Source organism: Scyliorhinus torazame, chromosome 20 (genome assembly GCF_047496885.1).
Source record: "Scyliorhinus torazame isolate Kashiwa2021f chromosome 20, sScyTor2.1, whole genome shotgun sequence".
Lineage (NCBI taxonomy): Eukaryota > Metazoa > Chordata > Chondrichthyes > Carcharhiniformes > Scyliorhinidae > Scyliorhinus > Scyliorhinus torazame.
Window position 1 is genome coordinate 25968252 of NC_092726.1, and position 25380 is coordinate 25993631.

At 54.3% G+C, this 25380-nt stretch overlaps 1 protein-coding gene across 1 annotated transcript in view; it reads left to right on the plus strand.

Moving 5' to 3' along the window:
• The window catches only part of LOC140397001 (dedicator of cytokinesis protein 5-like), a 120653-nt gene that overhangs the window by 27238 nt on the left and 68035 nt on the right, over positions 1–25380 (plus strand). The window contains 5 exon segments of the mRNA XM_072486023.1: positions 3491–3531; positions 5269–5324; positions 8554–8650; positions 11179–11327; positions 12074–12209. Coding sequence (XP_072342124.1) covers positions 3491–3531; positions 5269–5324; positions 8554–8650; positions 11179–11327; positions 12074–12209 — 479 coding nt within the window.

Sequence of the window (25380 nt, forward strand, 5' to 3'; positions counted from 1 at the left end):
ATTTGATGGAGGGAAAAAAAGGAGTCAAATTGACAGGAATCAGCGAGTGGCGGTCAGGGCGTCCTTCCCAGGTTGGAGGGCAGTAACCAGTGGAGGGTCGGTGCAGCTTCGATGGGCCCAATGGCCTCCTTCTCCATTTTACAAATTAATTGATGAGTGCCACAGGGATCAGCGCTGTGATCGCAGCTCTCCACAATATATATGCATGATTTGGAGGCAGGAACAGAGGGCGGGATTCGCCGCTGCGCCACTTTTATGTCTCGACCCGCCGGCGGGATTCTCCGTTACGCCGGCCGGTCAGTGGGGTTTCCCGTTGTGGGGGCAGCCCCACGCCGTCGGGAAACACCCGGTCGCCCGGCAAAACGGAGAATCCCGCCGGCGAGAGTGTAGTGTGGCCAAATGTGTCCTCGATACAAAGCTGGGCGGGAAGGCCGTTTCTAAGGATGACACCAAGGGTTTATAGGGAGATATTGACAGATTAAGTAAGTGGGCAGATAATTGGCAAATGGAATTCAATGTGGGATTGTTCATTTTGGAAGAAAGCAATGAGAAGGTGGATTTTTATCGAAATGGAGAGAGACAGCAGAAAGTTGGAGCACAATGGGACTTGGGGGGGTCCTTGTTCATGAAACGAGAAAGCTAGCAGAGAGGTACAGAAGGGAACAGGGAAGGGAAATGGAATGCTGCCTTTTATTTCAGGGAGCTGGAAAAGAAAAGTAAAAAGGTGTTTCTGCAGCTGAGGTACTAGTGAGGCCACATTTAGCATACTCTGTACAGTTCTGGTCCTCTTATTTCATAGAATTTACAGTGCAGAAGGAGGCCATTCAGCCCATCGAGTCTGCACCGACCTCGAGAGCACCTTACTGAAGACCACACCTCCACCCTAACCCAGTAACCCCACCTAGCCTTTTTTTTTGGACACAAAGGACAATTTATCATGGCCAATTCACCTAACCTGCACATCTTTGGACTGTGGGAGGAAACCGGAGCACCCGGAGGAGACCCACGCAGACACGGGGAGAACGTGCAGACTCCGCACAGACAGTGATCCAGCGGGGAATCGAACTTGGGACCCTGCCGCTGTGAAGCAACTGTGCTAACCACTGTGCTACCATGCCGCCCTTATTTAAGGAAAGATATATTATCACTGGAGGCAGGACAGAGGAGGATTACTGGGATGATCCCGGGGATGGAGGGACTGACATTTGAGGAAAGATTAAACTGGTTGGGAGTTCCTTGGAGTTCAGAATGGGAGGCGATAGGATTGGAACATATAAGATTCTGAGGGGGTTAGTCAGGGTGAATGTTGGGAGGATGTTTCCACTCATGGGGGAGTGTAGAACCAGAGGGCGGAGTCGCAGAATAGGGGGGAGCTCATTTAAGACGGATTTGAGGGAGAATTTCTTCTCTCCCAGAATGGGGAACCTTTGGAATTCTTTACCTCAGGAAGCTGTACAGGCCGAGTCCTCGAACATGTTCAAGGCCGAGATCGATAGGTTTTTAATCAGGAGGGGAGTTAGGGTTATGGAGAGGAGGCAGGAAAGTGGATTAGTGAGTGTTAGAGCAGCCAGGATCTTATTAAATGGTGGAGCAGGCTCGAGGGGCTGAATGGCCTCCTCCTGTTCCTAAATCTTAAGGAGCTATATTACTGCCCGGGGGAGATTACTGTACTCAAAATGGCGCCTTTTTCTAGTGCACACTTCCAAAGCACCTAATTGGCCGTAAAATACTTTGGGACATCCCAGGGTGCTATAGGAAGGTATTCCTTTCCTGGATAGCAGCCAGGAGTTGCATTAACCCTCGGCAGCTCCAAGTGCGGGGTGGCCGATTGAATCGCGGGCCTAGTTATCCTCTGTTGCCCAACGTCGCACTGAATTGAGAAAATAACGAGGCTATGCCATGCATCAACGAAGATAAGTTGGGGCGGCACTGTGGCGCAGTGGTTAGCACTGCTGCCTCACGCCGCCGAGGACCCGGGTTCAAACCCGGCCCCGGGTCACTGTCCGTGTGGAATTTGCACATTCTCCCCCGTGTCTTGCGTGGGATTCGCCCCCACCCAACCCAAAAAGATGTGCAGGATAGGCGGTTTGGCCACGTTAAATTGTCACTTAATTGGAAAAAAAAAACAATTGGGTACTCTAAATTTATTTTTAAAAATGAAACTAAGATAAGTTACGTCGGGTTAGGAGTCCATCCAGCCCCTCGAATCTGTTCTGCCATCCCGTATGATCGGGGTTGACCTGTGTCGTGGCCCCTTTGGCTCAGCTACAGAGGCCTACCCAATATCCCCTCCACAAGGCCTGAAATAAGAGTTAGACCCCAGGGCGTGATTGAATTTGGAGTTTTTAAGCATTTACAAATGCCAGATTACTGTCTGCATCCACTTAGAGATCGCAGCCTGAGTTTGGGAACCCTGCCAACAATCTCTTGAGCAACAGGCCAGAAACGTTTACCCGGCCCCACCCACGGATTTCAAGTTTGTTTTTCAGTGTAGTTAATGAGTGTGGCGGCGTGGGCAGGGAGCGCTACCAGTCAAATTCAGTCAGCTCCCTGGAGACATTCGGAGATGTCTGTGGCAAACTCGGTCAAGGACTAACAATCCGATTTGAGTTTGGAGTCTCACCACAGCAACTCGGGGAAATTCAATCTAACAAATTAATGTAGAGTAGCACAGTGGTTAGCATGGCTGCTTCACAGTGCCAGGGTCCCAGGTTCGATTCCCGGCTTGGGTCACTGTCTGTGCGGAGTCTGCACGTTCTCCCCGTGTCTGCGTGGGATTCCTCCGGGTGCTCTGGTTTCCTCCCACAAATCCCGAAAGACGTGCTCGTCAGGTGAATTGGACATTCTGAATTCTCCCTCTGTGTACTCGAACAGGCGCCGGAGTGTGGCGACTAGGGGCTTTTCACAGTAACTTCATTGCAGTGTTAATGTGAGCCTACTTGTAACACTAATAAAGATTATCTTACGTTTTACAAACACTGAGAAACAACACTCAAGACAAATAAATTCAAGGCACGTCACGTTGAGCGAACTTGACTGGGTTTAACGATGAAGAGGGTCGATCTGGGTGCTGCAGTTGACATTATATACCTGGACTTCCATGAGGTGTAACACATGAGAAATTAAGTAACACATGAGAAACTAAAGCCCCCAGAATTAAAGGCAGCGTCAATCGCAAGCTGTCCAAGGGACAGAAAACAGAGAGTATCGGGGAACATTTGTTATTCAAGTTTGAATAATCTTTTTTGATATATTATTGACCTGGACCTAGGCGTACAGTTTCCCCTTTCAGAGAGACGGACCGCCTTCAAGACCAGAAGGCAGGATGCCCTCCTCGCCATCAGCGAGCACTGCTGGGTGCCTCTGCTGAGCACAGAGGCAGCCAAACATTCAGGGGAGGTGCAGCCCGATGCTACACATAACTCCCACATCCAGGCCAATGTCTAACCCTCCATGTGTACATATTGACATTAGTTGTCTTTCTCCACAGGTTGGTACCGTGGATACTGTCTTCGGAACAAATCGAAGAAGGTACTGTGACTATTCTTTTCACTCCAAACTCCAGGTTATAAGGCCACTCCGCTCTTGCCTCCGTTATCGTAGCATTGTAACATTCACTGATTGCATTTTGAATGTCCACTAGGTTTCAAGTCCCGCAATTTGATTGGCAGCTTACTCACGGGCTCCAGATTCTTGGAGGGTGAAAATCAGCCCCGCCTTAGCCTCTCCCAACGGGACGAGGCTTCAAGGGTCCTCTGGGCCCACCCACCGAACCATACAATTGCCGCAAGAGTGTTCGGCTACACGTCCTGCCCATATCCGCTTAATTCGTCACCACGCCCCTTTACGACGGACAGACTGCCTTTAAGAGCAGAATTCCCGAACATTTGCTCTGAATGAAGAACTTCAATTGTGCTTCAAATCGCATATGTGTACCTCAGGGGCTAGTTTTAGGGCAGGCGCCAAGCTGATGGGCCAAGTGGCCTCCTTCATCATTCTGGGGTCCCACTTACCCTCCATATGTTAGAGCCAGGCGCTTAACTCACCTTCCTGACACCGTACAATGTTTGGCTATCCCTCTTAGCGTCTTACAGAACCATAAGGAGCCTCTTTGCGATCCATTCCTCCCCTGAGAATTTCATAGAGCATGATATTCCTCACGGGACGGAGAGGGAGCAAGGTCACGAATGCTCGGAGATAGACATGGCTGCCTGCTGAGCAGGAATTGTCCGTAACGATATTGAGGAGACGAGAGATGAGATAAATGAGGGCATTTATTCCCTCCCTTGTATCTGTATTCTGAGCCCACCGAACCAAGTTCAACATGTTACAACAACCAGAGTGACTGAGCGTGGCATCAAGGGGCCCTGGCAAAACTGGAGTCAGTGGGAATCAGAGGGAAAACTTCCGCTGGTTGGAGTCATACCCGGCACAAAGGAAGATGGTTGTGGTGGTTGGAGGGCAATCATCTCAGCTCCAGGACATCACTGCAGGAGTTCCTCAGGATAGTGTCCTCGGCCCAACCATCTTCAGCTGCTTCATCAATGACCTTCCCTCCATCAGAAGGTCAGAGGTGAGGATGTTCGCTGATGCACAATGTTCAGCACCATTCGCGACTCCTCAGATACTGAAGCAGTCCATGTCCCAATGCAGCAAGACCTGGACAATATCCAGGCTCGAGCTGACAAGTGGCAAGTTACATTCACGCCATACAAGTGCCAGGCAATAACCATCTCCTACAAGAGAGGATCTAACCATCAACTCTTGACATTACCATCGCTGAAACCCCCACAATCAACATCCTGGGGGTTCCCGTTGACCTGAAACTGAACTGGACCCAGCCATATAAATACTGTGGCTACCAGAGCAGGTCAGAGGCTGGGAATCCTGCGGAGACTAACTCACCTCTGACTCCCCAAAGCCTGTCCACCATCGACAAGGCACAAGTCAGGAGTGTGATGGAATACCCTCCACTTGCCTGGATGAGTGCGGCTCCCAACGACACTCAAGAAGCTCGACACCATCCAGGACAAAGCAGCCCCGCTTGATCGGCACCACTTCTGCCACCTTAAACATTCGCTCCCTGCAATTACAGCTGGGTATGGCCCATGCGAGTGCAGTCCTGGGGGGGGTAGGGGAGGGTGTCGGGAGAGGTGGTGGGGATGGAAGGGAACAGAAATGTCTTTGATCTCAGAGATAAGGAGGGGGTTCATGTATCCTGTGTGGATTAAAAGTCAATGAATTGGTGTTTCTCTTGCCACCTCACAGGGTATCTTTCCTGCGACGTATATACATTTAAAAGAGGCTAAATTGGAAAGCGGAGGGTGAGTATAAGTATCCTCTGGGATTAACGGGTCACCATTGAGGGCAACGCGATGTCTCTATCCTTACATTCCCTGAGTGGTTTTGCTGGGCTGTTTCAGAGGGTCAGTTAGGAGCAACCACATTTGCTGCGTGGTCTGGAGTCACGTATTTTATAAAAGAATTATAGAGTCCCTACAGTGTAGAAGGAAACCATTCGGCCCATCGCGTCTGCACTGATCCTCCGAAAGAGCTCCCTAACTAGGCCCCATCCCTGCAACCCAACTAGCCTTTGGACACTAAGGGGCGATTTAGCACGGCCAATCCACCTAACCTTCACATCTTTGGACTGTGGGAGGAAACCAGAGCACCCGGAGGAAACCCACACAGATAGGGAGAACGTGCAAACTCCACACACAGACAGTCACCCAAGGCCGGAATTGAACCAGGGTCCCTGGCACTGTGAGGCCCCTGTAGGCCTGACCAGGCAAGGACGGCAGCTTTCTTTCCCTCAAAGGGGCACTAGTGAACCAGTTGGGTTTTTACGACAATCGATTATAGTTGTCACGGTCATCATTACTGGGATTAGCGACAATTCCCGATTTAAGAATTGAATTTCAATTCCAGTGGTTGCCATGGTGAGATTTGAACCTATGTCTGTACCCCCCTCCCCCCACCCTCCCCACTGCCCCAGAGCACTTGTCTGGGCGCTCTGGATTACGTGCCCAGTGATATTACCACCATGTCACCATCGCCCCTTGAATCCCAGTTGCCGCTTTTCCCTCCCATCCCCTGGCAGTCCGCACCTTCCACCCTCAACTCTGAACCCTGTGGTTCCCGCCTTCACACCACCCGCAAATATTTTCGCCACGCTCCCCCAATGTTGAAATCTAAGTCGTTGATGTACACCACGAGCGGCCAGGGACCCAGTCTCGAGCCCCGCGGAAACCCACAGGCCCCAGAAAAGAGAGAAAATACCCCCTCGGTCAAAGAACCCCATCCTTGTTGTGTCTGGAGAATGACATGTGACTGGTCACTCAGTAATAATGGGGGCTTTGACGGGATCACGTGCGTGTTTCAAAGAGTCGGTGAGTGCAATAATATCGTCTCCTTGTCGCTGTGGGCGATGAATCTCAGATGTGTCGTATTATAGGAAGTTGGTGCAATAAGGATTAAAAACCTGGGTTCGAGTGTGTTTAACTGCTGCAGGCATGTTTTACGGAAATCCCAGTTTGAAATATTCTGGGAGCCAGGGGTGCAATTAAAGCATCGTAAAAATGCTTGGGCCAATGGAATAAAGGGGGGACTCCCTGTGGAGTTAATTAGACTTCAGCTTGAAAAGATGATCCCATTGCTGGGTGGAGCTAAGGTATTGGGCATTGCGGAGGAAATGCAGGTTCAGCTGTGTGGTTGGAAAGGTGGAAAATACATCTGAAACAACTGCTGAAGAAATGCAGCCAGAGTTCCTGCATGGGTCTGAGAGGAGTCAGATCTTATCTTTAAAGCAGAGTCAAAAGATCGCTCTTTCTCAAAGAACAGCTCTGTAAAGCAGGTATGTAGTTACAGTGGAATGAGAGCTGAGATGGTTTGTTTAAGTGGGAGCAAAGATAGCAGTTAAGGGTAGTGTATTCACTGTATTAATTAGCATTGTTTCGGAGTAATTGCAAGTTATTTTCTGATGTGATGTTAAAGATTTTTTAATACCGTTAATCATAAAGTTTGTATTAATAAACCATGTTCCTATTGCTTCATGAGATCACTCCTGGGGCGAGGAATCCTTTCTTCACAGTCAAAACATTGGCATTTTTGTCCAGGATCTTAGCCAGTTGGGGGCTGGTCTGGGATTGTAATAAGGCTGTGTCAAGAGCAGATGGGCCCCGCAGAACGCCTTCGCTCCGTATGGGCGGCACGGCAGCACAGTGGTTAGCACTGTTGTTTCACAGCGCCAGGGTCCCAGGTTCGATTCCCGGCTTGGGTCACTGTCTGTGCGGAGTCGGCACGTTCTCCCCGTGTCTGCGTGGGTTTCCTCCGGGCGCTCCGGGTTCCTCCCACAAGCCCTGAAAGACGTGCTTGTTAGATGAATTGGACATTCTGAATTCTCCCTCTGTGACCCGAACAGGCGCCGGAGTGTGGCGACGAGGGGATTTTCACAGTAACTTCATTGCAGTGTTAATGTAAGCCTACTTGTGACAATAAAGATTATTATTATTATATAAGTCATCCAGGCTACCTGGGCACGCTACCATTGGCCGGTGCTGCCAAGGTGACAATGAAAGATTATTTTTGCTCACGAAATATGTACATTTTTTGTGTGTGTTTCCAAGTGAGTGGCTGTTGAATTAGAACAGCCTTATTTTGTTATTTTGCGAACTGTCTAAAAATAAGGGGTGGCCCATAGAACATAGAACATACAGTGCAGAAGGAGGCCATTCGGCCCATCGAGTCTGCACCGACCCACATTAAGCCCTCACTTCCACCCTATCCCCGTAACCCAACAATCCCTCCTAACCTATTTGGTCACTAAGGGCAATTTAGCGTGGCCAATCCACCTAACCTGCACGTCTTTGGACTGTGGGAGGAAACCGGAGCACCCGGAGGAAACCCACGCAGACACGGGGGAGAGCGTGCAGACTCCGCACAGACAGTGACGCAGCGGGGAATCGAACCTGGGACCTTGGAGCTGTCAAGCAACGGTGCTATCCACTTGTGCTGCCCATTAAAGGCGGAAGTGAGGAGATTTTGAGGAGACTCTCCACGCAATCTTCGGAGCTCTCGTCCTCGAATGGCGGATAGGCGCCAAATGCCCGGTTCGAGGGACGGACTCGCAACGGGGGAATCCCCGGTCCGGATTCTTGATAAGCAAAGGGGTGAAAGGTTATCGGGGCCTCCTTGGGTTCCCAATTCGGTTTGCTCAATGTGTCATTTCTGTTTCGTCTGGATCAAATTTCTTTTGAGCGTATCGTAATTCTGGGGGGGGGAGGGGGTTGGGTCACTTATTCGGTTAAAGCAAGCCAAATCTTGTTACTATTCCTCTGGTGAGCGTGTCACCAAATCTGGTTACTATTCCTCTTTGCTGCGCACCGTACCCCCCAGAGGGGCTTCACCCTCCTATGCTGTGTGGTCAGCTCGAGGGACACTGTAGCCATCGACGCAGCACATCCTGCGTGCTCCTCCCATCCTGTTCTCCGAATAGGCAGGACGTCCTCCGCCACAACATCGGCAGCCGCTAACCCGACCTTTCTCTTCCAGCAGGCAGGATGAGACTGTAATTCCCGGTGAAGTGTCACTGGTCCAGGAGCTCAGCACGACCTTGAGAGAGTGGGCCATTATCTGGCACAGGCTGTACCTGGTGAGCATTGAACGCTTAGCAAAGGATCGGGGGGGGGGGGGGGGGGGGAGAGGGGGGGCTTGGGGGAGGGGGGGCTGGGAAGGGGATGAGCAATGTTTTTTTTGTTTTTTACATGGCCTCCAATCATGCTCTTTCCCATAAGGAGAAACATTCTCTCTGTGTATATTCCATCAAACACCTTTCAGGATTGTCAAGTGCTCGATTAGGTCACCCAATTATTTGCCTTTTTTTCACTGACTGGCTGATTAAATCTTTCCTGATAATGTAAGCCCACAGTTCTGGGAGGTCTAATCACTGACCTTCCCTCCCGTAAAAGCTCCTGACTATTTTTCCGCAGAAGAGGGAACTGCTCCCCGCTTGCTTCCCCTCCCAAGCCCCCATCCCCCTCCCCCCCACCCAAGGGTCCTGGCCAATATTTATCCCTCTTCCCCCAATGTCAAAAGAAAATTGAAAAGAAAAAACAGATCATTACCGAGTCGCTGCTTGCGGGATCTTGCTGTGCCCACGCTCGCCTTCCCTGCATTCCAACACTTCGACAGCACTTCACAATTGGCCGCAAAGCGCTTTGGGGTAGCTGGTATACGTGGGGTGGGGTCTAAATAATTTTGGCTGCTGTTGTGGCCAATGCGGCTGACACACAGCAGATCAAAATGGCCGCCGCTCCGCTTCCAGATAGAGCAGGCTGCTTGAGGGCCTTTTTAGTTGAAATTCTACATTGCCCTCACGTGTCCTGCGTGAGGAAGCCCGGTGCTTTAAAAATGTAGACGGCATAGCAGTTGGCACCCGATATCATAATTGTTAGTTAGGAGGTGCCCGACAATGGATTGGGCTCCTTTGGCCTTTGGAGACAGGCTTCTAGTTTCTCCGAGCTTTGCGTGCTCACACGCCTCTCCTCAACATGTTCAAACAGGCCCTGGGCTTTCAGGAAATGTCAGATTCCAATTCTGTAAACCTGAGAACAGGCTGGAGTATTGTTGTCTTATAAGTCACAAAGCTTTTGTCAAATCCTTCATTTCGGGCCTACAAAACAAAACAATCCACGCCCCCGTCGTGTATTTGAACAGGAAGGATTCAGGATTTGATCGCTCCTGATCACCTCCCCCCTCCCCCAAGATGGCGGCAAGTACCTCAGACCTCATCATAGGGAGCAGAAATAGGTGTCTTGAGCCTGCCCCGCTGGTCAATAAGATCATGGTTGATCTGGCCGTGCCCTGAACTCCACCTTCTTCTGTTCCCCTCGATCGCTTGTCGATCAATGATCCGTCTAACTTGGCCTTCAATATATTCAGTGACTTACAGCCCCCAACGCTCTCTGGGGGGAGTGGGGGAGAGAACTCACAGACTAACCACCCTCCACCTCTCCGACTTAAATGGGAGACCCCTCATTTTTAAACTGTGCCCCCACAGGGGGGAACATCCTCTCCACATCCTCCCCTCATCCCCCCTCAGAATCTGATATGTTTGATTGGGGCTCCTGAATTCGAATCCCGGCTTGGGTCACTGTCTGTGCGGAGTCTGCACATTCTCCCCGTGTCTGCGTGGGTTTCCTCCGGGTGCTCCGGTTTCCTCCCACAAGTCCCGAAAGACGTGCTTGTTGGGTGAATTGGACATTCTGAATTCTCCCTCTGTGACCCGAACAGGCGCCGGAATGTGGCGACGAGGGGATTTTCACAGTAACTTCATTGCAGTGTTAATGTAAGCCTACTTGTGACAATAAAGATTATGATTAAGATCCCGTCTCATTCTTGCAAACTCCCAAAGAGTTTTTTTTTTAAATTTAGAGTACCCACTTTTTTTTCCAATTAATGGGCGATTTAGCGTGGCCAATCCACCTACCCTGCACATCTTTGGGTTGTGGGGGTGAGACCCACGCAGACACGGGGAGAATGTGCAAACTCCACACGGACAGTGACCCGGGGCCAGGATCGAACCTGCGATCTCGGCACCGTGAGGCAGCAGTGCTAACCACTGTGCCACGGTGTCGCCCTTCTCCCAAAGAATTATAGGCCCAACCTGCTCAATCTATTCCCGTAAGACGATCTTCGTCCTCGGAATCCCAGGAACTCCATTGCAATTACATCCTTAAGTAAGAAGACCAAATCTGTCCACAATACCCCAGGTATAGACGATCAAAGGCCCTGTACAATTAGGGCAAAGCATCCATACTTTATACCCTGTCCCCTTTGCAATAGGCTCCGACATTCAATTTGCCTTCTGAATCACTTGCTGAATCTGCGTACTAACTTTTCCCGAGGATCAGAAACCCAGGCCTTCGCTTCATCACAGCGGGTAGCCCGCTTGCTCCGGAGTCAGGAGAATTGCGGGTTTGAGTTCAACCCCGGGGTGAAAAGCCAGGCTGACAGGCCCCGGGGGTGCGGGACTGAGGGAAGGCTGCCCTGTCAGGACCTGTTCGGTGGAGGAGATGGAATTCCGCGTCATTTCCGTGGGCTAGGAAAATACCCGGGGAAACTGTTCGGAAATGACGCCAATTTGCGCAGTTGACAAAGCTTGTCTCATGTCCCCTACAGAACAGCAACAAGGCGATGTTCCACCACGTCCAACAGATGACTTACAACCTGATCGAGTGGCGTTCCCAGATCCTATCGGGTACCCTTCCCAAGGATGAGCTGCTGGAGCTGAAGAGGAGAGTCATTGCCAAGATCGACTACGGGAACAGGTGACAACCGACCGATCGCCACCGCAAACACGGAAAACCGGTCCCCAGGTTCCACAGGGCGCCTTCAGCGAAGGAATGGAGAACATTCTCCCGGGGAGTCAGCGCGCGCGTGCATGAGTTCGAAAAGTTCCGATCCGTGGGACGTCTTTAACCCTGCGCTAGCTTTCAAAATTTTCTTCCTCCGGACAAACACAAGAATACCAAATTTCAGAGGGAGCAACTATTTATACTGCAAGGGAGCAGAGTTCCGATTGGTTGGTGAGTGGACTCTTGATTGGTTGAGGTGTTGTTGTGGAGAGTGCAACAGGGGGAACTACCGTTTTCCCCAAGGCTCTTTTTAAGTCAAAAATGGCGCGAAGCCTGGACATGTCCCTTATGCTTGCAGAAGGAGTATGAACATGCCCATAGTTTGTGCATTCTCCAATCGACCAATCAGAATTGACTTGCCAATTGATCTTCTGGCAAAACAAAAAGAAAAAATGCTGGAAAATCTCAACGGAACCGACAGCATCTGTGGAAAGAGAACAGAGCTAACATTTCAAATCTGAATGCCTCCTCACCAGAGCCAACCTCTTGCCAACCTTTTCCCGGGAGTATAGGCCGTTGTTCGCTTTGAAATTTGGGATTCTTAAACCTGGCCGGACAAGTGCAAAGGCGGAAGGCCTCGACCGCATATCCACCGAATGAAAATTGACGTGCGTGATTCTCGTTGCCCTTCCTAATCTGGCCCATCCTTGATTTTTCAGGATCCTCGGACTCGACCTGGTAGTCAGGGACGAGCAGGGCAACATCCTGGATCCTGACCTCACCAGCACCATCACCCTCTTCAAAGCTCACGCAGCTGTGTCCCGAGGAATAGATGAAAGGATACAGGAGGAGAAGGTAGATTTACGCCCCCCCCCCACGGCGGCCATCTTAACACCTCAGAATCGGTTCCTTTATTAGCCCCCCCTTTCGGTCTTTCTAATTGCTTCAAGGATAGGCCGGCATCGAGGGAGTGATTGACGTAGTGAGTTAAAAGGGTTCTCTTGAATTTACAAAGCGCCTTTAGACCCTCAGGAAGTCCCAGCGCAATGAAATACTTTTTGAAGTGTGCTTATGTGGGAAGAGTCATTTCCTGTTCAGCAAGGCCCCATCAAGGAGCCAACGCTCCAGATAATCTGTGTGATCGAGATTGAGAGACGATTATTAGTCAGGCCCACCTACCAATTGCTCCCTCAGTACTGACCCTCTGACAGTGCGGCACTCCCTCAGTACTGACCCTCTGACAGTGCGGCACTCCCTCAGTACTGACCCTCTGACAGTGCGGCACTCCCTCAGTACTAATCCTCTGACAGTGCAGCACTCCCTCAGTACTGACCCTCTGACAGTGCAGCACTCGCTCAGCACTGACCCTCTGACAGTGCAGCGCTCCCTCAGTACTGACCCTCTGACAGTGCGGCACTCCCTCAGTACTGACCCTCTGACAGTGCGGCACTCCCTCAGTACTGACCCTCTGACAGTGCGGCACTCCCTCAGTACTGACCCTCTGACAGTGCGGCACTCCCTCAGTACTGACCCTCTGACAGTGCGGCACTCCCTCAGTACTGACCCTCTGACAGTGCAGCGCTCCCTCAGTACTGACCCTCTGACAGTGCAGCACTCGCTCAGCACTGACCCTCTGACAGTGCAGCGCTCCCTCAGTACTGACCCTCTGACAGTGCGGCACTCCCTCAGTACTGACCCTCTGACAGTGCGGCACTCCCTCAGTACTGACCCTCTGACAGTGCGGCACTCCCTCAGTACTGACCCTCTGACAGTGCAGCACTCCCTCAGTACTGACCCTCTGACAGTGCAGCACTCCGTCAGTACTGACCCTCTGACAGTGCAGCCCTCCCTCTGTACTGACCCTCTGACAGTGCAGCACTCCCTCAGTACTGACCCTCTGACAGTGCAGCACTCCCTCAGCACTGACCCTCTAACAATGCAGCACTCCCTCAGTACTGACCCTCTGACAGTACGGCACTCCCTCAATACTGACCCTCTGACAGTGCAGCACTCCCTCAGTACTGACCCACTGACAGTGCAGCACTCCCTCAATACTGACCCTCTGACAGTGCAGCACTCCCTCAGTACTGACCCTCTGACAGTGCAGCACTCCCTCAGTACTGACCCTCTGACAGTGCAGCACTCCCTCAGTACTGACCCTCTGACAGTTCAGCACTCCCTCAGGACTGGCCCTCTGACAGTGCAGCACTCCCTCAGTACTGACCCTCTGACAGTGCGGCACTCCCTCAGTACTGACCCTCTGACAGTGCAGCGCTCCCTCAGTACTGGCCCTCTGACAGTGCGGCACTCCCTCAGTACCGACCCTCTGACAGTGCAGAACTCCCTCAGTACTGACCCTCTGGCAGTGCAGCACTCCCTCAGTACTGATCCTCTGACAGTGCAGCACTCCCTCAGTACTGACCCTCTGAAGGTGCAGCGCTCCCTCAGTACTGACCCCCTGACAGTGCAGCACTCCCTCAGTACTGACCCTCTGACCGTGTAGCACTCCCTCAGTCCTGACCCTCTGACAGTGCAGCACTCCCTCAGTACTGACCATCTGACAGTGTAGCACTCCCTCAGTCCTGACCCTCTGACAGTGCAGCACTCCCTCAGTACTGACCCTCTGACAGTTCAGCACTCCCTCAGTACTGGCCCTCTGACAGTGCAGCACTCCCTCAGTACTGACCCTCTGACAGTGCAGCACTCCCTCAGTACTGACCCTCTGACAGTGCAGCGCTCCCTCAGTACTGACCCTCTGACAGTGCGGCAGTCCCTCAGTATGGACCCTCTGACAGTACAGAACTCCCTCAGTACTGACCCTCTGACAGTGCAGCACTCCCTCAGTCCTGACCCTCTGACAGTGCAGCACTCCCTCAGTACTGACCCTCTGACAGTGTAGCACTCCCTCAGTCCTGACCCTCTGACAGTGCAGCACTCCCTCAGTACTGACCCTCTGACAGTTCAGCACTCCCTCAGTACTGGCCGTCTGACAGTGCAGCACTCCCTCAGTACTGACCCTCTGACAGTGCAGCACTCCCTCAGTACTGACCCTCTGACAGTGCAGCGCTCCCTCAGTACTGACCCTCTGACAGTGCGGCACTCCCTCAGTACGGACCCTCTGACAGTACAGAACTCCCTCAGTACTGACCCTCTGACAGTGCAGCACTCCCTCAGCACTGACCCTCTGACAGTGCAGCATTCCCTCAGTACTGACCCTCTGACAGTGCAGCACTCCCTCAGTAGTGACCCTCTGACAGTACAGCAATCTCTCAGTACTGACCCTCTGACAGTGCAGTACTCCCTCAGTACTCACCCTCTGACAGTGCAGCCCTCCCTCTGTACTGACCCTCTGACAGTGCAGCACTCCCTCAGTACTGACCCTCTGACAGTGCAGCCCTCCCTCTGTACTGACCCTCTGACAGTGCAGCACTCCCTCAGTACTGACCCTCTGACAGTGCAGCACTCCCTCAGTACTGACCCTCTTAAGGTGCAGCGCTCCCTCAGTACTGACCCTCTGACAGTGCAGCACTCCCTCAGTACTGACGCTCTGACAGTGCAGCACTCCCTCAGTACTGACCCTCTGACAGTGCAGCGCTCCCTCAGTACTGAACCTCTGACAGTGCAGCACTCCCTCAGTACTGACCCTCTGACAGTTCAGCACTCCCTCAGTACTGACCCTCTGACAGTTCAGCACTCCCTCAGTACTGGCCCTCTGACAGTGCAGCACTCCCTCAGTACTGACCCTCTGACAGTGCAGCACTCCCTCAGTACTGACCCTCTGGCAGTGCAGCACTCCCTCAGTACTGACCCTCTGACAGTGCAGCACTCCCTCAGTACTGGCCCTCTGACAGTGCAGCACTCCCTCAGTACTGAACCTCTGACAGTGCAGCACTCCCTCAGTACTGACCCTCTGACAATGCAGCACTCCCTCAGTACTGACCCTCTGACAGTTCAGCACTCCCTCAGGACTGGCCCTCTGACAGTGCAGCACTCCCTCAGTACTGACCCTCTGACAGTGCGGCACTCCCTCAGTACTGACCCTCTGACAGTGCAGCGCTCCCTCAGGACTGGCCCTCTGACAGTGCGGCACTCCCTCAGTACGGACCCTCTGACAGTGCAGCACTCCCTCAGCACTAACCCTCTGACAGTGCAGCACTCCCTCAGTACTGACCCACTGACAGTGCAGCACTCCCTCAGTACTGACCCTCTGACAGTGCAGTACTCCCTCAGTACTGACCCTCTGACACTGCAGCCCTCCCTCAGTACTGGCCCTCTGACAGTGCGGCACACCCTCAGTACTGACCCTGTGAAGGTGCAGCGCTCCCTCAGTACTGACCCCCTGACAGTGCAGCACTCCCTCAGTACTGACCCTCTGACAGTGTAGCACTCCCTCAGTCCTGACCCTCTGACATTGCAGCACTCTCTCAGTACTGACCCTCTGACAGTTCAGCACTCCCTCAGTACTGGCCCACTGACAGTGCAGCACTCCCTCAGTACTGACCCTCTGACAGTGCAGCACTCCCTCAGTTCTGACCCTCTGACAGTGCAGTGCTCCCTCAGTAATGACCCTCTGACAGTGCAGCACTCCCTTAGTACTGACCCTCTGACAGTGCAGTGCTCCCTCAGTAATGACCCTCTGACAGTGCAGCGCTCCCTCAGTACTGACCCTCTGACAGTGCAGAACTCCCTCAGTACTGACCCTCTGACAGTGCAGCACTCCCTCAGCACTGACCCTCTGACAGTGCAGCACTCCCTCAGTACTGACCCTCTGACAGTGCAGTATTCCCTCAGTACTGACCCTCTGAAAGTGCAGCGCTCCCTCAGTACTGACCCTCTGACAGTGCAGAACTCCCTCAGTACTGACCCTCTGACAGTGCAGCACTCCCTCAGCACTGACCCTCTGACAGTGCAGCACTCCCTCAGTACTGACCCTCTGACAGTGCAGTATTCCCTCAGTACTGACCCTCTGAAAGTGCAGCGCTCCCTCTGTACTGACCCTCTGACAGTGCAGCACTCCCTCAGTATTGACCCACTCACAGTGTGGCACTCCCTCAGTACTGACCCTCTGACAGTGCAGCACTCCCTCAGTACTGACCCTCTGACAGTGCAGCGCTCCCTCAGTACTGACCCTCTGACAATGCGGCACTCCCCCAGTACTGACCCTCTGACAGTGCAGCACTCCCTCAGTACTGACCCCCTGACAGTGCAGCACTCCCTCAGTACTGACCCTCTGACAGTGCAGCACTCCCTCAGTACTGGCCCTCTGACAGTGCAGCACTCCCTCAGTACTGGCCCTCTGACAGTGCAGCACTCCCTCAGTACTGACCCTCTGACAGTGCGGCACTCCCTCAGTACTGACCCTCTGACAGTGCAGCGCTCCCTGAGTACTGACCCTCTGACAGTGCGGTACTCCCTCAGTACGGACCTTGTGACAGTGCAGCTCTCCCTCAGTACTGACCCTCTGACAGTGCAGCACTCCCTCACTACAGACCCTCTGACAGTGCAGCACTCCCTCAGTACTGACCCTCTGACAGTGCAGCACTCCCTCAGTACTGGCCCTCTGACAGTGCAGCACTCCCTCAGTACTGGCCCTCTGACAGTGCAGCACTCCCTCAGTACTGACCCTCTGACAGTGCGGCACTCCCTCAGTACTGACCCTCTGACAGTGCAGCGCTCCCTGAGTACTGACCCTCTGACAGTGCGGTACTCCCTCAGTACGGACCCTGTGACAGTGCAGCTCTCCCTCAGTACTGACCCTCTGACAGTGCAGCACTCCCTCACTACAGACCCTCTGACAGTGCAGCACTCCCTCAGCACTAACCCTCTGACAGTGCAGCACTCCCTCAGTACTGACCCTCTGACAGTGCAGCACTCCCTCAGTACTGACCCTCTGACAGTGCAGTACTCCCTCAGTACTGACCCTCTGACAGTGCAGCCCTCACTCTGTACTGACCCTCTGATAGTGCAGCACTCCCTCAGTACTGACCCTCTGACAGTGCAGCACTCCTTCAGTACTGACCCTCTGAAGGTGCAGCGCTCCCTCAGTACTGACCCTCTGACAGTGCAGCACTCCCTCAGTACTGACCCTCTGACAGTGCAGCACTCCCTCAGTACTGACCCTCTGACAGTTCAGCACTCCCTCAGGACTGGCCCTCTGACAGTGCAGCACTCCCTCAGTACTGGCCCTCTGACAGTGCGGCACTCCCTCAGTACTGACCCTCTGACAGTGCAGCACTCCCTCAGTACTGACCCTCTGACAGTTCAGCACTCCCTCAGTACTGGCCCTCTGACAGTGCAGCACTCCCTCAGAACTGACCCTCTGACAGTGCAGCACTCCCTCAGTACTGACCATCTGACAGTGCAGCGCTCCCTCAGTACTGACCCTCTGACAGTGCGGCACTCCCTCAGTACGGACCCTCTGACAGTGCAGAATTCCCTCAGTACTGACCCTCTGACAGTGCAGCACTCCCTCAGCACTGACCCTCTGACAGTGCAGCACTCCCTCAGTACTGACCCTCTGACAGTGCAGCATTCCCTCAGTACTGACCCTCTGACAATGCAGCAGTCCCTCAGTACTGACCCTCTGACAGTGCAGCACTCCCTCAGTACTGACCCTCTGACAGTGCAGCACTCCCTCAGTACTGACCCTCTGACATTACAGCACTCACTCAGTACTGACCCTCTGAAGGTGCAGCGCTCCCTCAGTACTGACCCTCTGACAGTGCAGCACTCCCTCAGTACTGACCCACTGACAGTGCAGCACTCCCTCAGTACTGACCCTCTGACAGTTCAGCACTCCCTCAGGACTGGCCCTCTGACAGTGCAGCACTCCCTCAGTACTGACCCTTTGACAGTGCGGCACTCCCTCAGTACTGACCCTCTGACAGTGCAGCGCTCCCTCAGTACTGGCCCTCTGACAGTGCGGCACTCCCTCAGTACGAATCCTCTGACAGTGCAGCACTCCCTCAGTACTGATCCTCTGACAGTGCAGCACTCCCTCAGTACTGACCCTCTCAAGGTGCAGCGCTCCCTCAGTACTGACCCTCTGACTGTGCAGCACTCCCTCAGTACTGACCCTCTAACAGTGTAGCACTCCCTCAGTCCTGACCCTCTGACAGTGCAGCACTCCCTCAGTACTGGCCCTCTGACAGTGTAGCACTCCCTCAGTCCTAACCCTCTGACAGTGCAGCACTCCCTCAGTACTGACCCTCTGACAGTTCAGCACTCCCTCAGTACTGACCCTCTGACAGTGCAGCTCTCCCTCAGTACTGGCCCTCTGACAGTGCAGCACTCCCTCAGTACTGACCCTCTGACAGTGCAGCACTCCCTCAGTACTGACCCTCTGACAGTGCAGTGCTCCCTCAGTACTGACCCTCTGACAGTGCGGCACTCCCTCAGTACAGACCCTCTGACAGTGCAGAACTCCCTCAGTACTGACCCTCTGACAGTGCAGCACTCCCTCAGTACTGACCCTCTGACAGTGCAGCACTCCCTCAGTACTGACCCTCTGACAGTGCAGCACTCTCTCAGTACTGACCCTCTGACAGTGCAGCACTCCCTCAGTACTGACCCTCTGACAGTGCAGAATTCCCTCAGTACTGACCCTCTGAAAGTGCAGCGCTCCCTCTGTACTGACCCTCTGACAGTGCAGCACTCCCTCAGTATTGACCCTCTCACAGTGTGCCACTCCCTCAGTACTGACCCTCTGACAGTGCAGCACTCCCTCAGTACTGACCCTCTGACAGTGCAGCACTCCCTTAGTACTGACCCTCTGACAGTGCAGCACTCCCTCAGTACTGACCCTCTGACAGTGCAGCACTCCCTCAGCACTGACCCTCTGACAGTGCAGCACTCCCTCAGTACTGACCCTCTGACAGTGCAGTATTCCCTCAGTACTGACCCTCTGAAAGTGCAGCGCTCCCTCTGTACTGACCCTCTGACAGTGCAGCACTCCCTCAGTATTGACCCTCTCACAGTGTGGCACTCCCTCAGTACTGACCCTGTGACAGTGCAGCACTCCCTCAGTACTGACCCTCTGACAGTGCAGCGCCCCCTCAGTACTGACCCTCTGACAGTGCGGCACTCCCTCATTACTGACCCTCTGACAGTGTAGCACTCCCTCAGTACTGACCCCCTGACAGTGCAGCACTCCCTCAGTACTGACCCACTGACAGTGCAGCACTCCCTCAGTACTGGCCCTCTGACAGTGCAGCACTCCCTCAGTACTGGCCCTCTGACAGTGCAGCACTCCCTCAGTACTGACCCTCTGACAGTGCGGCACTCCCTCAGTACTGACCCTCTGACAGTGCAGCGCTCCCTGAGTACTGACCCTCTGACAGTGCGGCACTGCCTCAGTACAGACCCTGTGACAGTGCAGCTGTCCCTCAGTACTGACCCTCTTTCAGTTCAGCACTCCATCACTACAGACCCTCTGACAGTGCAGCACTCCCTCAGTACTGACCCTCTGACAGTGCAGCACTCCCTCAGTACTGACCCTCTGACAGTGCAGCGCTCCCTCAGTACTGGCCCTCTGACAGTGCGGCACTCCCTCAGTACCGACCCTCTGACAGTGCAGAACTCCCTCAGTACTGACCCTCTGGCAGTGCAGCACTCCCTCAGTACTGATCCTCTGACAGTGCAGCACTCCCTCAGTACTGACCCTCTGAAGGTGCAGCGCTCCCTCAGTACTGACCCCCTGACAGTGCAGCACTCCCTCAGTACTGACCCTCTGACCGTGTAGCACTCCCTCAGTCCTGACCCTCTGACAGTGCAGCACTCCCTCAGTACTGACCATCTGACAGTGTAGCACTCCCTCAGTCCTGACCCTCTGACAGTGCAGCACTCCCTCAGTACTGACCCTCTGACAGTTCAGCACTCCCTCAGTACTGGCCCTCTGACAGTGCAGCACTCCCTCAGTACTGACCCTCTGACAGTGCAGCACTCCCTCAGTACTGACCCTCTGACAGTGCAGCGCTCCCTCAGTACTGACCCTCTGACAGTGCGGAAGTCCCTCAGTATGGACCCTCTGACAGTACAGAACTCCCTCAGTACTGACCCTCTGACAGTGCAGCACTCCCTCAGTCCTGACCCTCTGACAGTGCAGCACTCCCTCAGTACTGACCCTCTGACAGTGTAGCACTCCCTCAGTCCTGACCCTCTGACAGTGCAGCACTCCCTCAGTACTGACCCTCTGACAGTTCAGCACTCCCTCAGTACTGGCCGTCTGACAGTGCAGCACTCCCTCAGTACTGACCCTCTGACAGTGCAGCACTCCCTCAGTACTGACCCTCTGACAGTGCAGCGCTCCCTCAGTACTGACCCTCTGACAGTGCGGCACTCCCTCAGTACGGACCCTCTGACAGTACAGAACTCCCTCAGTACTGACCCTCTGACAGTGCAGCACTCCCTCAGCACTGACCCTCTGACAGTGCAGCACTCCCTCAGTACTTACCCTCTGACAGTGCAGCATTCCCTCAGTACTGACCCTCTGACAGTGCAGCACTCCCTCAGTAGTGACCCTCTGACAGTACAGCAATCTCTCAGTACTGACCCTCTGACAGTGCAGTACTCCCTCAGTACTCACCCTCTGACAGTGCAGCCCTCCCTCTGTACTGACCCTCTGACAGTGCAGCACTCCCTCAGTACTGACCCTCTGACAGTGCAGCCCTCCCTCTGTACTGACCCTCTGACAGTGCAGCACTCCCTCAGTACTGACCCTCTGACAGTGCAGCACTCCCTCAGTACTGACCCTCTTAAGGTGCAGCGCTCCCTCAGTACTGACCCTCTGACAGTGCAGCACTCCCTCAGTACTGACGCTCTGACAGTGCAGCACTCCCTCAGTACTGACCCTCTGACAGTGCAGCGCTCCCTCAGTACTGAACCTCTGACAGTGCAGCACTCCCTCAGTACTGACCCTCTGACAGTTCAGCACTCCCTCAGTACTGACCCTCTGACAGTTCAGCACTCCCTCAGTACTGGCCCTCTGACAGTGCAGCACTCCCTCAGTACTGACCCTCTGACAGTGCGGCACTCCCTCAGTACTGACCCTCTGACAGTGCAGCGCTCCCTCAGGACTGGCCCTCTGACAGTGCGGCACTCCCTCAGTACGGACCCTCTGACAGTGCAGCACTCCCTCAGCACTAACCCTCTGACAGTGCAGCACTCCCTCAGTACTGACCCACTGACAGTGCAGCACTCCCTCAGTACTGACCCTCTGACAGTGCAGTACTCCCTCAGTACTGACCCTCTGACACTGCAGCCCTCCCTCAGTACTGGCCCTCTGACAGTGCGGCACACCCTCAGTACTGACCCTGTGAAGGTGCAGCGCTCCCTCAGTACTGACCCCCTGACAGTGCAGCACTCCCTCAGTACTGACCCTCTGACAGTGTAGCACTCCCTCAGTACTGACCCTCTGACAGTGCAGCACTCCCTCAGTTCTGACCCTCTGACAGTGCAGTGCTCCCTCAGTAATGACCCTCTGACAGTGCAGCACTCCCTTAGTACTGACCCTCTGACAGTGCAGTGCTCCCTCAGTAATGACCCTCTGACAGTGCAGCGCTCCCTCAGTACTGACCCTCTGACAGTGCAGAACTCCCTCAGTACTGACCCTCTGACAGTGCAGCACTCCCTCAGCACTGACCCTCTGACAGTGCAGCGCTCCCTCAGTACTGACCCTCTGACAGTGCAGAACTCCCTCAGTACTGACCCTCTGACAGTGCAGCACTCCCTCAGCACTGACCCTCTGACAGTGCAGCACTCCCTCAGTATTGACCCACTCACAGTGTGGCACTCCCTCAGTACTGACCCTCTGACAGTGCAGCACTCCCTCAGTACTGACCCTCTGACAGTGCAGCGCTCCCTCAGTACTGACCCTCTGACAATGCGGCACTCCCTCAGTACTGATCCTCTGACAGTGCAGCACTCCCTCAGTACTGACCCCCTGACAGTGCAGCACTCCCTCAGTACTGACCCTCTGACAGTGCAGCACTCCCTCAGTACTGGCCCTCTGACAGTGCAGCACTCCCTCAGTACTGGCCCTCTGACAGTGCAGCACTCCCTCAGTACTGACCCTCTGACAGTGCGGCACTCCCTCAGTACTGACCCTCTGACAGTGCAGCGCTCCCTGAGTACTGACCCTCTGACAGTGCGGTACTCCCTCAGTACGGACCCTGTGACAGTGCAGCTCTCCCTCAGTACTGACCCTCTGACAGTGCAGCACTCCCTCACTACAGACCCTCTGACAGTGCAGCACTCCCTCAGTACTGACCCTCTGACAGTGCAGCACTCCCTCAGTACTGGCCCTCTGACAGTGCAGCACTCCCTCATTACTGGCCCTCTGACAGTGCAGCACTCCCTCAGTACTGACCCTCTGACAGTGCGGCACTCCCTCAGTACTGACCCTCTGACAGTGCAGCGCTCCCTGAGTACTGACCCTCTGACAGTGCGGTACTCCCTCAGTACGGACCCTGTGACAGTGCAGCTCTCCCTCAGTACTGACCCTCTGACAGTGCAGCACTCCCTCACTACAGACCCTCTGACAGTGCAGCACTCCCTCAGCACTAACCCTCTGACAGTGCAGCACTCCCTCAGTACTGACCCTCTGACAGTGCAGCACTCCCTCAGTACTGACCCTCTGACAGTGCAGTACTCCCTCAGTACTGACCCTCTGACAATGCAGCCCTCCCTCTGTACTGACCCTCTGATAGTGCAGCACTCCCTCAGTACTGACCCTCTGACAGTGCAGCACTCCTTCAGTACTGACCCTCTGAAGGTGCAGCGCTCCCTCAGTACTGACCCTCTGACAGTGCAGCACTCCCTCAGTACTGACCCTCTGACAGTGCAGCACTCCCTCAGTACTGACCCTCTGACAGTTCAGCACTCCCTCAGGACTGGCCCTCTGACAGTGCAGCACTCCCTCAGTACTGGCCCTCTGACAGTGCGGCACTCCCTCAGTACTGACCCTCTGACAGTGCAGCACTCCCTCAGTACTGACCCTCTGACAGTTCAGCACTCCCTCAGTACTGGCCCTCTGACAGTGCAGCACTCCCTCAGAACTGACCCACTGACAGTGCAGCACTCCCTCAGTACTGACCATCTGACAGTGCAGCGCTCCCTCAGTACTGACCCTCTGACAGTGCGGCACTCCCTCAGTACGGACCCTCTGACAGTGCAGAATTCCCTCAGTACTGACCCTCTGACAGTGCAGCACTCCCTCAGCACTGACCCTCTGACAGTGCAGCACTCCCTCCGTACTGACCCTCTGACAGTGCAGCACTCCCTCAGTACTGACCCTCTGACAGTGCAGCTCTCCCTCAGTACTGACCCTCTGACAGTGCAGCATTCCCTCAGTACTGACCCTCTGACAATGCAGCAGTCCCTCAGTACTGACCCTCTGACAGTGCAGCACTCCCTCAGTACTGACCCTCTGACAGTGCAGTACTCCCTCAGTACTGACCCTCTGACAGTGCAGCACTCCCTCAGTACTGACCCTCTGACATTACAGCACTCACTCAGTACTGACCCTCTGAAGGTGCTGCGCTCCCTCAGTACTGACCCTCTGATAGTGCAGCACTCCCTCAGTACTGACCCACTGACAGTGCAGCACTCCCTCAGTACTGACCCTCTGACAGTTCAGCACTCCCTCAGGACTGGCCCTCTGACAGTGCAGCACTCCCTCAGTACTGACCCTCTGACAGTGCGGCACTCCCTCAGTACTGACCCTCTGACAGTGCAGCGCTCCCTCAGTACTGGCCCTCTGACAGTGCGGCACTCCCTCAGTACGAATCCTCTGACAGTGCAGCACTCCCTCAGTACTGATCCTCTGACAGTGCAGCACTCCCTCAGTACTGACCCTCTCAAGGTGCAGCGCTCCCTCAGTACTGACCCTCTGACTGTGCAGCACTCCCTCAGTACTGACCCTCTGACAGTGTAGCACTCCCTCAGTCCTGACCCTCTGACAGTGCAGCACTCCCTCAGTACTGGCCCTCTGACAGTGTAGCACTCCCTCAGTCCTAACCCTCTGACAGTGCAGCACTCCCTCAGTACTGACCCTCTGACAGTTCAGCACTCCCTCAGTACTGACCCTCTGACAGTGCAGCTCTCCCTCAGTACTGGCCCTCTGACAGTGCAGCACTCCCTCAGTACTGATCCTCTGACAGTGCAGCACTCCCTCAGTACTGACCCTCTGACAGTGCAGTGCTCCCTCAGTACTGACCCTCTGACAGTGCGGCACTCCCTCAGTACAGACCCTCTGACAGTGCAGAACTCCCTCAGTACTGACCCTCTGACAGTGCAGCACTCCCTCAGTACTGACCCTCTGACAGTGCAGCACTCCCTCAGTACTGACCCTCTGACAGTGCAGCACTCTCTCAGTACTGACCCTCTGACAGTGCAGCACTCCCTCAGTACTGACCCTCTGACAGTGCAGAATTCCCTCAGTACTGACCCTCTGAAAGTGCAGCGCTCCCTCTGTACTGACCCTCTGACAGTGCAGCACTCCCTCAGTATTGACCCTCTCACAGTGTGCCACTCCCTCAGTACTGACCCTCTGACAGTGCAGCACTCCCTCAGTACTGACCCTCTGACAGTGCAGCACTCCCTTAGTACTGACCCTCTGACAGTGCAGCACTCCCTCAGTACTGACCCTGTGACAGTGCAGCACTCCCTCAGTATTGACCCTCTCACAGTGTGGCACTCCCTCAGTACTGACCCTCTGACAGTGCAGCACTCCCTCAGTACTGACCCTCTGACAGTGCAGCGCCCCCTCAGTACTGACCCTCTGACAGTGCGGCACTCCCTCATTACTGACCCTCTGACAGTGTAGCACTCCCTCAGTACTGACCCCCTGACAGTGCAGCACTCCCTCAGTACTGACCCTCTGACAGTGCAGCACTCCCTCAGTACTGGCCCTCTGACAGTGCAGCACTCCCTCAGTACTGGCCCTCTGACAGTGCAGCACTCCCTCAGTACTGACCCTCTGACAGTGCGGCACTCCCTCAGTACTGACCCTCTGACAGTGCAGCGCTCC